Source organism: Bombina bombina, chromosome 3 (genome assembly GCF_027579735.1).
Source record: "Bombina bombina isolate aBomBom1 chromosome 3, aBomBom1.pri, whole genome shotgun sequence".
NCBI classification, from domain to species: Eukaryota; Metazoa; Chordata; class Amphibia; order Anura; family Bombinatoridae; genus Bombina; species Bombina bombina.
Window position 1 is genome coordinate 752,428,838 of NC_069501.1, and position 17,897 is coordinate 752,446,734.

The 17,897-nt window shown below is 37.7% G+C and overlaps 1 protein-coding gene across 1 annotated transcript in view; it reads left to right on the forward strand.

The window, feature by feature from the left end:
• Positions 1–17,897, forward strand: part of DMD (dystrophin) — a 4,487,195-nt gene that overhangs the window by 1,847,941 nt on the left and 2,621,357 nt on the right. Inside the window, exons 24-25 of the mRNA XM_053707599.1 lie at positions 8,362–8,475; positions 12,913–13,068. Coding sequence (XP_053563574.1) covers positions 8,362–8,475; positions 12,913–13,068 — 270 coding nt within the window. The remainder of the gene's footprint in view (positions 1–8,361; positions 8,476–12,912; positions 13,069–17,897) is intronic.

Below are 17,897 nucleotides of genomic sequence, written 5' to 3' on the forward strand. Positions count from 1 at the left end.
AAGGGGCAGTCAACTCCAAATTATTATTGTTTTAAAAGATAGATAATCTCTTTATTACCCATTCCTTAGTTTTACATAACCAACACAGTTATATTAATATGATTACCTTGTAGCTAAGCCTCTGCAGACTGCCCTCTTGTTTCAGTTCTTTTGACAGACATGCATTTTAGCCAATCAGTGCTGCCTCATAAATAACTCCACGAGAGTGAGCATAATGTTATCTATATGCACACATGCACTAGCACTGTCTAACTGTGAAAAACTGTCAAAATGCTCTGAGATAAGAGACAGCCTTCAATGGCTTAGAAATTACCATATGAGCCTACCTAGGTTTAGCTTTCAACAAAGAATACCAAAAGAACAAAGCAAATTCGAATATAAAAAGTCATAAAAGTTTAATTTTGACTAGACTGCCTCTTTAAGGCTGAAATAATGAAGCACTATGAATAAACTTTATAGTAAAACAGAATCTTAATAATCCACAATGCCAATCCTGAATATGTTTAATGCTGATAGCAGTGGCGTAGCGTGGCTTGTCAGCACCCAGGGCAAGGCAAGAATTGCGCCCCCCTAACCCAATTGGCACTGAATGAGTCTCTTCCACCAGTACAGTAGGGATTGGCAAATTTGCTTTGAATCTAGGAGCCAGCTCAACAACTTAGGAGACAGGTTTTTGTTTTAAAACAAACAAAGCTTTATTTTTAACAACAAAAATATATAATATATATAGAATTGTAAACTCTACATTCATCCTTAAAAATTAGGATTCAACATGGTTGCAGGCAGCCATTCCTTTATTATATTCATTAAGTAAGTATATTATAGAATTTAACAATTACATTTTCTTTGTTCAATATGTAAACATGGGATTTCATTTTTAAAATACATCTGAGCCAGCATGTCAGAGTGTGAGAGTAATCTATGCTGCTTTAAAGTGAAAGCCTGTTATTGTATTTCAAATTCATTTTTAACCTGGGTAAAACATACAAGATGTAGATCATTTACATCTTGTATGTTTTTACCCAGGTTAAAAATGAATTTTAAATAAAATAACCAGCTTTCGCTTATCTACATCTTGTATGTTTTATTTTACCCAGGTTAAAAATGAATTTGAAATAAAATAACGGATTTCACTTTAAAGCAGCATAGATCACTCTCACACTCTGGCAAGCTGGCTGGCTCAGTTTCTGGGTCCTTTGGAAGTTGGAACCTGGCTGGCTGGCTCAGAGTGACTCTGGGTCTTTTGGAAATTGGCTGGTTGGCTGGCCCTGCGACATCACCTGGGTAACGGTAGAGGCTAAGCTGCATTTTGCGCGTGTTGCTATTTCCAATCCCCATTCCCCAGGGTCCAGGCAAAAACAGCAACAGGGGCTATAATAATGTAATTATAATTCTGGCTGGCAGTGGCACTGGTGGTCTGGTCCTGATACGGACCCGGTGATGAGTTCGGTAATTTCGGTTGACACTAACTTACCTAATTGTTGCGGGCGCAGCGTGCTAGTCAGTCTGACTCCACTCTGGCTCTGCTGCTCTGACTTCTTCCTCCCTCCTGACATGCGCGCTGGGAGTGGAAAGTGCTAACTAGTGATGTAAACGCTAGTCTAGCAGCAGGCAACGGTCGGATAGGATTACACTCATAAATTATGATAATTAAATCATTACACAGCACGTCTTGACTTCAGAGTAGTAGACAGTTCACTTGAGAGACAGGACGGCTGTGCGCAGGTGCCTGTCAGATTTTTTAGCCTCCCTGTAGCGCCGCTGGTAGTGGGACTGTGACTGTCTACTGTTTTGAGATGGTGGGGACTGGGGAGGCTGGGAGCCAAGCATTTTGCGCCCCTCAGAATTATGCGCCCGGGGCAAATGCCCCTGTGCCCCCCCCACGCTACGCCACTGGCTGATTGTGTTGAAGCAGCATTGCTCATTTAGAGAGTTGTATTTATACAAAGAATTCATACATTTTAACTGAAGCAGGAGGTGGAAGGTGTATGCAGGCTTCTTTCATTGCACTCAAGCATACCAATGTGTAGGTCTCAAGATGTCTGCAGCAGCAGGGGAAGGTTCTATTCCAGAGACTGGGTCATCATACTGGCACCTAAACAATGGTGGGTTGGTTTTAAAGGTGAGTAATTTCCGGTTTGTGTGCTTGCTCCAAATCATTAGGTAGTAAGTTATTTAATAGACTGATGATAACAACACTGGAGGGCTTCATCAGTTCTGCAGGCTAAACAGCTGGGTGCAGAGAGAAGGTAGCAAAAGCAAACAAACCACATAATATGACCACTAAAAAACACATAGAGGGGCCTATCTATCAAGCTCTGAATGGAGCTTGATGCCCCGTGTTTCTGGCGAGCCTGCAGACTCACCAGAAACAGCAGTTATGAAGCAGCGGTCACAAAGACCACTGCTCCATAACCTGTCCACCTGCTCTGAGCAAGCGGACAGACATCGCCGGAAATCAACCCGATCGAGTACAATCGGGTTGATTGACACCTCCCTTCTGGCAGCCGATTGGCCGCGAGTCTGCAGGGGGCTGCGTTGCACCAGCAGCTCTTGTGAGCTGCTGGTGCAATGCTGGATACGGAGAGTGTATTGCTCTCCGCATTCATCGAGGTCTGGCTGACCTGATCCGCACTGTTTGATCAAGTCCGCCAGACTTTGGTAAATAGAGGCCAGAGTATGTACAGGTCTTCTATGGCTGGACCTAATCATTTTTCTCTCTCTTGAGCTATTATTTCCTATGCTGGATTTGATTTTTAGGGAGTACTGTAAGCTCAGGCAAGTACTTTACATCTTACACCATTCAATTAATGTATTTGTTCATGCAACACATTGAGTGTATCCTTCTCCTTTCCCTTGTATAGCAAGTTTGCTGCAATAAGCTATGCTCACCATAACTGCAGAATTGCTGTCTAATTATTTGTTATTTATATTATGTTGCATCTAAATCTATATGCCAGCAATTATTATACATGTTAATATCTGTATGATTTGAACATGAACCACTGTTTTTATGTACCATAAATGTGCACTTAGTAAGTTCTTTACTTCTGGAGTCTTTCATTGCCATTGCAGCTATTTCCTAGCATTTTTTGCAAGATGGATGTCTTCATAGAAAGATTAGTAAAAGGGTTGCAGTGTAAAAGGAAAATAATGGGGAGCCAGATATATCTGAAATATCAGATATAATTCCAGTATCAGTTAAGGGAACAAGGGACTATGTGTTCTTTACTTTCAGAGAAATGTAAGCTTTGTTCTACTTAAAGTGAAGGTCAATTTTCATCAATGAGTGCCTGGTTTTTAAAAATACTTTTAAATACAGGGGCAATTTCATTGATGAAAATTAACATTGCACTGGGTTTGAAGAAATACTTACCTTTTACTTCTGCAAAGCCGGATCGCCGATCCCCCTCCTTCTTCTTCCTGCTGTAGACCACAGCAATGACGAAACTGGCTTCCTCCAATCACAGCCAGGCATCACAAGCTGGACGCTCTGGGGTGCAAGCCATGATTGGAGGAAGCCGGTTTTCGTCATTTCTGACGTCAGTACAGAGGAACTGAGGCTTAGATCGGCGATGCGGGTTTGCAGAAGTAAAAGGTAAGTATTTCTACAAATCCGGTGCAATGTAAATTTTCATCAATGAAAGTGCCCCTGTTTTTAAAAGTATTTTTAAAAACCAGCACTCATTGATGAAAATTGACCTTCACTTTAAAGGACAGAAAGCACCTTGTACTTACAAGGCATGTCTGTTGTGCTGCTAAAGAATAACATATCAGCATCCTCTTTTTCTGCAATTGTTTATCAATAGCCAAACTCCACCCACCAGTTGCCTTATTTGAAGGAGCCAATCTTGTCTTTAGTAAGCATACTAACAGGCTAGTCATGGTTATAAAGTTTGTTTTAAAAGCATTTTTATGCAGTTAAAGCCAATTAGTGACATATCTAATAGACTTCTAGATTACGAGTTTTGCGTTGCAGCTTTTAACGCTGAAAAAATAGCAATTTCAGTATAAAAACAGGAACGCACTATTGGGAGTCGTGTCGGTATAGCTGTACTGCAAGCATTTTAGCCTATAACGCAACATCAATCCCGCACTCAAAAAAATGAAGTTTTTGTGTGGGATTTTCATAGTGCCAGTATTACAGGTTGTGCAGTGAGGCTAAAATGCTTGCGTTACAGCCTATACCAACAAGATCCATACCGCCATCTGAGAGTAGTAGTTATGGATTTTGTGTAACAAAAATGTTTCACAAAACTTATAACTAAAATATTACAAAGTACACTAATACCCATAAACTATTAGCCCCTAAACTGCTGCCCTCCCACAATAAATGTATTAACCCCTAATCTGCTGACCACCCACATCGCCACCACTATAATAAAGTTCTTAACCCCTATTCCACCGCTCCCCAACATCGCCGCCACTAAATAATATTAACCCCTAAACCTACGGCCTCCCACATCTCTGCCACTAAATAAACCTATTAACCCCTAAACAGCAGGCCCCCACATCGCAAAACACTAAATTAAACTATTAACCCCTAAACCTAACACCCCCCTAACTTTAAATTAAAATTACTATATAACTATCTTTAAATAAATAAAAATTACCTGTGAAATAAAAATAAACCTAACATTAAATTATAAATTAAGCTAACCTTACTATTCAAATAAAATTAAAAAAAATACCAATTAAAATATCTAAATGACAAATTTAAAAAAAAAAAATAACACTACGAAAAAAAAATCAAAAATCTAAATAACAACTAAAAAAAAAAAATCCTACGAAAAATTTAAGTTTACCAAAAATAATAAACACTAAAATCCCGAAAATGAAAAACCCCCCACTAAGATTACAAAATAATAAACAAAATTATCAAAAATAAAAACAATAAATCTAATCTAATAGCCCCCCCAAAATAAAAAATACCCCCTAGCCTACAATAAACTACCAATATCCCTTAAAAGGGCCTATTGTAGGGCATTGCCCTAAATAAATCAGCTCTTTTACCTGTAAAAAAATACAAAGTCCCCCCAACAGTAAAACCCACCACCCAACCAACCAACCCCCAAAATAAAAAAAACTAACTCTAAAAAAACCTAAGAGGCGGAATAGGGGTTAATAACTTTATTATAGCGGCGGCGACGATGTTGGGGAGCAGCGGCATAGGGGTTAATAAATTTTATTAGTGGCAGCGATGTCGGGAGCGGCAGATTAGGGGTTAATAACTTTATTTAGGTGTTGGCGATGTGAGGAGCGGCAGATTAGGGGTGTTTAGACTTGGGGTTTATGTTAGGTTGTTAGGTTTAAAGTAACTTTTTTCCCCATAGACATCAATAGGGTTGCGTTACGGCGTTCCGCACTTCAGGTGTTTTTTCTGACACCCTCCCCCCATTGATGTCTATGGGGGAAAGCGCGCACGAGCATGTGAAAGCAGATTTTGGCTTTCGTGCCGTATGGAGCTTAACACCATCATATTGCACGCACAAGGAGGCTTTTCAGAAACTCGCAATGGCAGCGCTATGGGGGGTAAAATATTGCAACTTTTGTTGCATTCGTTTCACGCCCTGTTTAGTGCAAAAATCGTAATCTAGGTGAGAGTTAGGCTTGAAAAGATTAGCAAGATACATTTCAAGCTCTGAGTATTAGAAATTGCTCAATTTTCAGAGCTAAATTATATGAAAAGGGGAAAAAATAAATAATGCAATAATAATATATTGCAAAGTTGTTTCATTAAGTATAAATAAACATCTTATCTAGAAATCTCAAAGTGTTTTACTGTCCCTTTACACTGCCAAGTTTAATGAAAAAGCAAAAGGGTAAAATTGAATAATACATTAATTGTCACTGAATTACATATTAACAAAAAAAGTAAAAAAGGTATGCAGATGGAAACGTACAACACTACAAAATCAGTGTAGTAGCAAAGGGATAGGATTTTGCACAATTAGGGCATTAATGAGCATCTAAGTAGCTTCATGTAGAGTAGCTAGATGTAAAGTCAGGATTTCTAAATGGAAAGATAGATGAAGAAATTTACATGACAGAGCCTGGGGATTTGAAAAAGGTAAAGTGCTAGTGGGAAATGCACATACAAAAAAATTATAATGTCGGAGAAACCCTTGCTTGTTTGCCAGACAAAAAAAAATGAAAAATGCAAAATGTATCTGATTTTGTGCAGTGAAAAAGAACAGAATTGTGCAAACGTCAAAATAAGGCTGTAGAGAAAGTGAAATATTATAGGCAGTGTCTCTAAAAGGCAGAAAACAATTGGTTCTCAAAGAAGCCCATGCTGTAATAACACCCAGCATGGCACCCCTTTGTTCTTTATATCATCCTACAGTTTATTCGGATTTATCTGTGAGGAGGAGGCAGCCATCATTACTTTTGCTTGAGGAGACATTCATCTTGGAAAGATTGTTGTGCTCTGACTTTGTTTTGGGACTTGAATTGAATTGTATTGTATGTACATTTACTCTTAGATTATATAATCTCGCTTTACATTGCGCATTATTACACCAAATGGTGATCTTTTTTATCGAAGGTGACTGGACTACAGTCAAGAGAGCTGTAAAATTCACCAAAGGGACGGTTCATCATAAACTATCATTATTATCTGTATAAGATCCTAGGATAATGTCATGTAAAGATGCATATGGGGCTGGTAGACAGGTTAGACAGCTAATCTACTAGTGGTTTATGCTTTTGTAGGGAAATGGTCTATCAGCTTTACTAATTGCAAGCAAGTTTCAGGGGCTCATACTTCCACAGAAACAGAAAAAATGTATGCAGCAGAAACATGCAAGAATCAGCTCCTGAAGGAAGGCAACTAGAGATACATAACGCTTGTGCGGATAGAGGAAATTAAAGCACACACCAACCACAGTCACATCAATTATCACAAAGAGATGTAAAACAAAAGGGGGGGGGAAGGAAGGGAAAGGGGAAACAGAGAAAAATATTTTTTGTTTTCTTCCCCTCTCTCTCTCCTCTGTGCCTTTTTTCTGTCTCCTTCCCTCCCTCCTGCTCCCTCACAGGGTCCTATGTAAACGGACGTGTACAACAGTCTTTAGAATCCTGGTTTGTAAGTAGAACCAGACAATACGACTTTAGATGTAAATGATCCAATATAATCCAGTCTACATATATTAGGGCTGCCCAACTAGAGCCAGAGAATTATAACTAGTTGGAAAATAATAGAACTGACATTAAGGTTCTGTTGGGTGACAGAAGACAACAAGGAGCGTAGGCGTTCTTAGGGATCTAATTGGAAATAGAAGACTGTATATTGATATTGTCTAGTCTCAAGTGATAGATAAAGATGGAATAACTGTGTGAGAAGTCGATTTCATCTCTGTGTTTATATCCTTTCCTTTTGTTTCTTTTGCCTCTTATATGTATGATTGCTGTTTTGTTTGCTTATGTTCTGTCTCGTTTGAATATGGCTGAACATATAATGTATATTGACCATAAGAGCATGTTCATGAAACCAATGTAACAATGTTTTTTTCTGTATAAAAATAAAAAAGAGATGTAAAACAAATAGGGTATTTATTATATATATTTTCACTAAAGTCATTTTTAAGAAACTCCAGTTTAAGTAGAATTTAGATTAAGCACAATCGAGGAGAAGATTGTTAGCTGTATGCTAGACTGTGCAGGAAAGGAGGGCAGTTGTATGTATGTATGTATTGGGTACTTGTAAAGCGCGGATCTCAAGGCGCTGCTCATTTTATCAACCTCGGAAGGATGAAAGGCTGAGTGGACCTCGCTGGGGATCGAACCTGCAACCCTTGGGTTGCTACAGAGCTCAGCCACAGTGCCTTAGCATGCTGACCTGTTGAGGAGAGGATTGTTAGCTGTATGCTAGACTGTGCAGGAAAGGAGGGCTGTTGTGCTTTTCCTTTGCTCTATTCTTGGTTTTCCTTTCTGAATGCCCTGCACATCAAGCAATAGTTCTGAGCCCATGGCATAGCTCTTAGTAGTGCTATATTTTATAAAGAGTCATATTAAACATTAGTCCAAACACTGCATGAGATATCTTAGATTTTTGTTTTCCAGTATAAACATCCCCTTATTCAACCTTCAGTGTGTATTCATATAAAGTGTATTATTGGGCCCTTGATAAGTTGATATGGCACTTCAATTAAAAACGAACAAGTAAAGGTTGCCACAAAACAGAAGGCCAATCGCTCCCTGCTCAGTATACATGATATTTATAAAAACATACAGTTTAAAAAATAAATAAATAATTTTGTTGGGTGAACTGCATTTGCAGAAAATAAATATTGTTAGAAACCAAAGAAATAAAGTGATATACTCTTACCTGTATCTGTGTTTTTTCCCCCTGTAAAACAGAATGATATTAAAACCCTAAAAAAATGGATGGCCGAAGTCAATGTTTTCATTAATGAAGAATGGCCGGCACTTGGAGATGCTGAAGCTCTTGAGAAACAGCTAGAACAGTGTAATGTATGTCATATGAAAAAGCACTATCCTCTATAATCATGTGCACTGCGTAGGAATACAGTCGGTGCCTAAGCAATAGTTATATGTGACTAGACATGTGCCACTTAACGTTTTAAAAATAGTCTATCAGACTGATTGTAGCTTTGTTGCTTGTCTCAAACACTTTAAAGAAGCAGACAGTAATACAAGTGTATAATCAGCTACCAAACTTTTAGTTTTTATTTGTTGGATTTCACTAGAGAAATAGTCTTCTTAGTGATAGCAACACAATTCAGCTAAAGTTAAGTAACACACGGCCAGATTATGAGTTTTGCGTTATGAGCGGCTCGGTAATAATTTGCAAGTTATTTCCACCGCTCACCTTTAATAGCGCTACTATTACAGGTTTTCCAAAAACATGCGTTAGCGGGGAATATGGTTTCGTTGAGCTCCATACCGCACACAAATACCAGCATTGCTTTGAGCTGGTTTTACGTGCTTGTGCACAATTTCCCCATAGACATCAATGGGGAGAGCCGGCTAAAAAAAGACACACCAGCAATAAAGGAGCGAAAGCTCCGTAACACAGCCCCATTGATTCCTATTGGGAAAGAAAAGTTATGTTTACACCTAACACCCTAATATAAACCCAGAGTCTAAACACCCCTAATCTGCCGCCCCCAACATCGCCGCCACCTACCTACACTATTAACCCCTAATATGCTGCCCCAATGTCGTCGCTACCTACATTACACTAATTAACCCCTAATCTGCCGCCCCAATGTCGCTGCAACCTACATAAATGTATTAACCCCTATTCTGCCGCCCCAACGTCGCTGCCGCCACTATACTAACATTATTAACCCCTAAACCACTAGCCTCCCACATCACTAGCACTAAATAAATATATTACCCCTAAACCTAACCCTAAGTCTAACCCTAACCCTAACTTTAACATAATTAAAACAAATCTAATTAAAACTTACTATCATTGTTTAACCAATTTTAAATATATTGCCATATGTAACTTCTTTATTTGTTAATGTTACTTATATTTGATCAATAAAGCTTGTTTTGAAAAAAAAAACTTACTATCATTACCTAACTAATTCCTATTTAAAACTAAATACCTATAAAATAAACCCTAAGCTAGCTACAATATAACTAATAGTTACATTGTAGCTATCTTAGGTTTAATTTTTATTTCACAGCTAAGTTTTTATTTATTTTAACTAGGTAGACTAGTTAGTAAATAGTTATTAACTATTTACTAACTACCTAGTTACAATAAATACAAATGTACCTGTAAAATAAAACCTAGCCTGTCTTACACTAACACCTAACATTACACTACAATTAAATAAATTACATTAATTAAATACAATTAACTAAATTACAAAAAAAATAAACACTAAATTACACAAAATAAAAAAGAAATTATCAAATATTTAAACTAATTACACCTAATCTAATAGCCCTATCAAAATAAAAATAATAATAAAAAAAAAAACCTAGCCTAAACTAAACTACCAATAGCCCTTAAAAGGGCCTTTTGCAGGGCATTGCCCCAAAGAAATCAGCTCTTTTACTTGTAAAAAAAATACAAACAATCCTCCAACAGTAAAACCCACCACCCACACAACCAACCCCCCAAAATAAAATCCTATCTAAAAAACCTAAGCTTCCCATTGCCCTGAAAAGGGCATTTGGATGGGCATTGCCCTTAAAAGTGCATTTAGCTCTTTTTCTTTGCTCAAACCCCTAATCTAAAAATAAAACCCACCCAATTAACCCTTAAAAAAACCTAACACTAACCCCCGAAGATCCACTTACAGTTTTTGAAGACTGGACATCCATCCTCATCAAGCGGGAGAAGTCTTCACCCAAGCGGGCAGAAGTCCTCAACGAAGCCTGGAGAAGTTTTCATCCAAGCGGCAAGAGGTCGTCCTCCAGGCGGGCAGAAGTCTTCATCCAGACGGCATCTTCTATCTTCAGCCTTCCGACGCGGAGCAGCTCCATCTTCAAGACATCCGGTGCAGAGGATCCTCTTCATACGGTCCCAGCCGTACACCGAAGTTTCCTTTAAATGACGTAATCCAAGATGGCATCCCTTGAATTCCGATTGGCTGATTCTATCAGTCAATCGGAATTAAAGGTGAAAAAATCCTATTGGCTGAAGCAATCAGCCAATAGGATTGAGCTTCAATCCTATTGGTTGATCCAATCAGCCAATAGGATTGAGCTTGCATTATATTGGCTGACAGCCAATATAATGTGAGCTCAATCCTTTTGGCTGATTGTATCAGCCAATAGGATTGAAGCTTAATTTTTTCACCTTTAATTTCGATTGGCTGATAGAATTCTATCAGTTAATCAGAATTCAAGGGATGCCATCTTGGATTACGTCATTTAAAGGAAACTTCAGTGTACGGCCGGGACCATATGAAGAGGATGCTCCGAAGATGGAGCCGCTCCGTGTCGGAAGGATGAAGATAGAAGATGCCGTCTGGATGAATGAAGACTTCTGCCCGCATAAAGGATGACTTCTTTATGCTTGGATGAAGACTTCTCCCGGCTTTGTTGAAGACTTCTGCCCGCTTGGATGAAGACTTCTCCTGGCTTGATGAGGATGGATGTCCGGTCTTCAAAAACTGTAAGTGGATCTTCGGGGATTAATATTAGTTTTTTTAAGGGTTTATTGGGTGGGTTTTATTTTTAGATTAACTGTTTGGGCAAAAAAAAGAGCTAAATGCCCTTTTAAGGGCAATGCCCATCCAAATGCCCTTTTCAGGGCAATGGGGAGCTTAGGTTTTTTAGATAGGATTTTATTTGGGGGGTTTGGTTGTGTGGGTGGTGGGTTTTACTGTTGGGGGGTTGTTTGTATTTTTTTTTACAGTTAAAAGAGCTGATGTCTTTGGGGCAATGCCACACAAAAGGCCCTTTTTTATTTTGTGGGGGCTTTTTTATTTTGATAGGGATATTAGATTAGGTGTAATAAGTTTAAATATTTGATAATTTCTTTTTTATTTTGTGTAATTTAGTGTTTATTTTTTTTGTAATTTAGTTAATTGTATTTAATTAATGTAATTTATTTAATTGTAGTGTAAAGTGTAAAGAGATGTTAGTGAAAGACAGGTAAATTTGTTTTACAGGTAAAATTTGTATTTATTTTAACTAGGTAGTTAGTAAATAGTTAATAACTATTTACTGACTAGTCTACCTAGTTAAAATAAATACAAACATAGCTGTGAAATAAAAATAAACCCTAAGCTAGCTACAATGTAACTATTAGTTATATTGTAGCTAGCTTAGGGTTTACTTTATAGGTAAGTATTTAGTTTTAAATAGCAATTATTTAGTTAATGATAGTAATTTTTATTTAGATTAATTTTAATTATATTAAAAGTTAGGGGTGTTAGGGTTAGACTTAGGGTTAGGTTTAGGAGTTAATAACTTTAGTATAGTGGCAGCGGTGACGTTGGGGGCAGCAGATTAGGGGTTAATAATATTTAACTAGTGTTTGCGATGCGGGAGTGCGGCGGTTTAGGGGTTAATATGTTAATTATAGTGGTGGCGATGTCCAGAGTGGCAGATTAGGGGTTAATAATTTTATTATAGTGTTTGCGATGCGGGAGGGCCTCAGTTTAGGGGTTAATAGGTAGTTTATGGGTGTTAGTGTACTTTGTAACACTTTAGTTATGAGTTTTATGCTACAGCTTTGTAGCGCAAAACCCATAACTACTGACTTTAGATGGCCGAACGAATCTTGTCGGTATGGGCTGTACCGCTCACTTTTTGGCCTCCCAGGCAAAACTTGTAATACTGGCGCTATGGAAGTCCCATTGAAAAGGGACTTTTTGAAAGGTGCGGTAGTTACGTTGCGTTACGCCAAAAAAGTGTGCGGTACAGCTATACCTACAAGACTCGTAATAGCAGCGGTAGTGAAAAAGCAGCGTTATAATGTTTTTTCACTCATAACGCAAAACTCGTAATCTAGCCAACAGATAATACCATTTATATGAAACTGAAATAAAAGAATAGACTGTCTTTTAAAATAGTCCATTATTTTTTTAAAAAGTACAGGGTTCAAAAATTACGTTAGCCTATATAATGTCACAATATGTTTTTTCCTTAACAAAATAGCAAAAGGTGGGATTATAAAAATATGCTTTCTATATTATTAAATTATATATTTAGGTGCAAAATGTATCAACGTCAGGGGACGATCACAATCCTTGAGGAAAGCTTATTAAATGTTTTATCTACATAAATCCCCATAGACTTTAATGTTGAATTTTATAGAAAAATAATTATATAAACCTTTTTAAAGGATTGTGATAGACCCCATAAGTAATATTATACTACAGTAAACTATACATAAATATAGTAGATAGTTTTTACTTCACTGTTACATAGTTTTTAAAATTCACAACTATATGTATATATATTTTTCTTTCAAAGGCTTTGGTAAATGATATCAAGACGATACAGCCAAGTTTGAACAGTATTAATGATGTGGGACAAAATCTGATGACTAAAGCAGAACCACTCTATTCCACAAAGCTAGAAATGGACCTGAAAAATCTAAATGAACAATGGGATCACATATGCAAACAGGTATATGGTTCTATGTTTTTTGTATCTTCTTCTAAAAGAGAAAAAAGGGTTGCCACACACCGCAATCTAGACTAGATTTACAATCTCATGCCCTAAAGATTGCTTGCTCCCAAAGAGTAAGCACCACTACACTGTCAGAAAAAAGGGTACGGTTGGGGTCCGTTTGTGAACACTTAGGGTACAACTGCTGTGGTTGTACCCTCAATGGATCATAATTACACCTTAAGGAACTAATATGTACCATTTAGCGGTAAATAAGGTACAAATATGTTTCCAACTGTCAAAGGGTCCATGTCTGTACCTTTTTGGGGGGATTAAAAGGTACAATCACTTGTGTGACTAAAATGTTGAGAGGGATGGGTAGTTCAAGGCTGCCAAACCCTGCAAGTCCGTATCATTTGTACAGCTCAATTATTCATATTCACATAACTGACAGTCACCCAAAATGAATGCAACATACATGTAGTACAGCAATGGTTGTTGGTAATATGCCAGAAGTGGGCAAAGCAAAAAAAATACTTAAAGGGACAGTCTACACCAGAATTGTTATTGTTTAAAAAGATGGATAATCCCTTTATTACCCATTCCCCAGTTTTGCATAACCAACAGTTATATTAATATAATTTATACCTCTGTGATTACCTTGTATCTAAGCCTCTGCAGACTGCCCCCTTATCTCAGTGCTTTTGACAGGCATGCAGTTTAGCCAATCAGTGCAGACTCCTAAATAACTACATGGGAGTGAGCATATTGTTATCTATATTACACACATGAACTAGTACTGTCTAACTGTGAAAACTTTCAAAATGCTATGAGCTAAGAGGCGGTTTTCAACGGTTTAGAAATCAGTTTGAGCCTACCTAGGTTTAGCTTTTCAAAAATACCACCAAGGGAACAAAGCAAATTTAGTGATAAAAGTCAATTGGAAAGTTGTTTAAATTTTCATGCCCTATCTGAATCATGAAAGTTTAATTTTGACTAGACTGTCCCTTTAATAACCCATATATTCAATGATACTGTGTTGCTGGTTCTAAATGGCAAACAAGCACTTAACATTTTAATGTTTATATTTAGAGCATCAAGATGTTAACTCTTAAACATAAAGCAAATGTATTAACTAAAATTACAAAGAAAAAAATTGTTTTAAACTCTATAAAATAAACAAGAGCTGTTTAAGAACCAGTTTTTAAAAAATTAAAATAAAATTGTAACCGTTCCCCAGTCACATACTTGGACATTGTGTGTGACATGCCATAGCGCCATCTGTTGGTTGAAAGTTCCTTGACATGTGTAACACAGCTCCATCTATTGGTAGCAGGTTCATCACCAAAGTGTGTACTAGGGAAATAGACTCATTTGCATATATTTTGCATAGCTTGACAATTAAATGTATGGTTGTGAGTTTTATCGTTTATCCCTCTCCCGAATCTCCCTTCTTTTCGTTAGAGTTATATTTTATTATTATGTTGTTTTCTATATGTCTTCTATATATTTATGTTTTATGTGGCATGTCACCCTAAATTAGATGGTGTGTTTTTAGAGTCTAGTACAGAGTTATATAAAACACCTTGAGTAGTTCATTTTGGAATTGGTTGTTTAGCCTTGCTTTTTCAGGTGGTTCTGTAGCAGTCTTTGGAATTGCTACATGGCTACAGTTAAGTATACAAACTTTGTTTTTAAAGCTGCAGTGTGACTATTGTAATACTGCCTGAAAAAGTACACGTTGAATGTTATATGATAAAATTAATGGAACAGCATTTGTAATATGCTGTGTTGAGTACAAATTTGCCATCATGCGGTACAAAGGGCTTGTCACTGGGGCAGTACCCTTCAAAGGACAGATTTGCACCATTTTTTAAGGGTACAATATGGTACCATAGGACTGAGGTCCAATCTAGTCACCAAAGGTACATATTTGCCTTTGAAAGGTACAATCTGCAAGGGTACCAATTTGTACACATTTTAAAGGGTACAGCAGGTGTACCTTTGAGGGTACTGCCCCAGTGACAAGCTGTTGTACCCCTAAAGGTACAATTTTTGCACATTTTTTCTGACAGTGTATGGTCCTGATAATCTAAACTAACTCTCCACTTAGGAGAGATGATCTATGAAAATCTTATCAGTGTGGTGAGACTTTTAAAAAAAAAATATATACCCAAATGTTTATGTCCCTATTTAGTGTGTTTTATGTTAAGGAGAGACATCTGCAGTTCAATATAATGTCCAAAAAAATCCCAAATATTTTGCATGATTTATTTGCCTGCTGCAGAGGTTTTGAAGTGCCATATGAACAAATGGATGCCTGTCAGTCTCACAGCTGAATGCATACCTGGCCAACAGAAACTCAAAGTAGCTTAGTAAATGCAGCATCCCACACTTGTAAAAGTCAACAGATTATATCCTAATAGCTAAGTAAATATATCAGTAAGCTGATATCCATTTAAAAATGGGAACAAAAATATAGACAATATCGGCTAGATTTAGAGTTGGGCGGTAGCCGTCAAAACCAGCGTTAGAGGCTCCTAACGCTGTTTTTTACCGCCCTCTGGTATTTGGAGCCAGTCATTAAAGGGTCTAACGCTCACTTTCCAGCCGCGACTTTTCCATACCGCAGATCCCCTTACGTCAATTGCGTATCCTATTTTTTCAATGGGATCTTTTTAACGCCGGTATTTAGAGTCATGGCTGAAGTGAGCGTTAGAAATCTAACGACAAAACTCAAGCCGCAGAAAGAAGTCAGTAGCTAAGAGCTTTCTGGGCTAACGCCGGATTATAAAGCTCTTAACTACTGTGCTCTAAAGTACACTAACACCCATAAACTACCTATGCACCCCTAAACCGAGGTCCCCCCACATCGCCGCCACTATATTTAAATTTTTTAACCCCTAATCTTACGTTATCCCTATGTACCCCTAATCTGCTGCCCCTAACACCGCCGACCCCTATATTATATTTATTAACCCCTAATCTGCCCCCCACAACGTCGCCGCCAGCTTCCTACAATAATTAACCCCTAATCTGCCGACCGGAGCTCACCGCTAGTATAATAAATGTATTAACCCCTAATCCGCCTCACTCCCGCCTCAATAACCCTATAATAAATAGTATTAACCCCTAATCTGCCCTCCCTAACATCGCCGACAACTAACTTCAAGTATTAACCCCTAATCTGCTGACCGGAGCTCACCACTAGTATAATAAATGTATTAACCCCTAATCCGCCTCACTCCCGCCTCAATAACCCTATAATAAATAGTATTAACCCCTAATCTGCCCTCCCTAACATCGCCGACAGCTAACTTCAAGTATTAACCCCTAATCTGCTGACCGGAGCTCACCGCTACTCTAATAAATGGATTAACCCCTAAAGCTAAGTCTAACCCTAACACCCCCCTAAATTAAATATAATTTAAATCTAACAAAATAAATTAACTCTTATTATATAAATTATTCCTATTTAAAGCTAAATACTTACCTGTAAAATAAATCCTAATATAGCTACAATATAATGAATAATTATATTGTACCTATTTTAGGATTAATATTTATTTTACAGGCAACTTTGTAATTATTTTAAACAGGTACAATAGCTATTAAATAGTTAAGAACTATTTAATAGCTAAAATAGTTAAAATAATTACAAAATTACCTGTAAAATAAATCCTAACCTAAGTTACAATTAAACCTAACACTACACTATCATTACATTAATTAAATACAATACCTACAATTATCTACAATTAAACCTAACACTACACTATCAATAAATTAATTAAATACAATACCTACAATTACCTACAATTAAACCTAACACTACGCTATGAATAAATAAATTAAATAAAATACCTACAAATAAATACAATGAAATTAACTAACTAAAGTACAAAAAATAAAAAAGAACTAAGTTACAAAAAATAAAAAAATATTTACAAACATTAGAAAAATATTACAACCATTTTAAACTAATTACACCTACTCTAAGCCCCCTAATAAAATAACAAAGCCCCCCAAAATAAAAAAAATGCCCTACCCTATTCTAAAATAAAAATAGAAAAGCTCTTTTACCTTATCAGCCCTGAAAAGGGCCCTTTTCGGGGCATGCCCCAAATAATTCAGCTCTTTTGCCTGTAAAAAAAAAACATACAATACCCCCCCCAAAATTACAACCCACCACCCACATACCCCTAATCTAACCCAAACCCCTCTTAAATAAACCTAACACTAAGCCCCTGAAGATCTCCCTACCTTGTCTTCACCACACCGGGTCCCGATCTGTCCAGAAGAGCCTCCGAAGTCTTCCTCCAAGCCCAAGCGGGGGCTGAAGAGTGACGTCCATCCTCCGGCTGAAGTCTGGATCCAACCGGCAAATGAAGAAGTCCATCTTCGGGAAGAAATCTTCATCCTATCCGGGCAGAAGAGGACATCCGGACCGGCAACCATCTTGATCCAAGCGGCATCTTCTATCTTCATCCGATGAGGAACGGCTCCATCTTGAAGACCTCCAGCGCGGACCGATCCTCTTCTTCCGACGACCAACTGAAGAATGAAGGTTCCTTTAAGGGACGTCATCCAAGATGGCGTCCCTCGAATTCCGATTGGCTGATAGGATTCTATCAGCCAATCGGATTGAACTTGATTCTGATTGGCTGATTCCATCAGCCAATCAGAATTTTCCTACCTTAATTCCGATTGGCTGATAGAATCCTATCAGCCAATCAGAATTCGAGGGACGCCATCTTGGATGACGTCCCTTAAAGGAACCTTCATTCTTCAGTTGGACGTCGGAAGAAGAGGATCGGTCCGCGCTGGAGGTCTTCAAGATGGAGCCG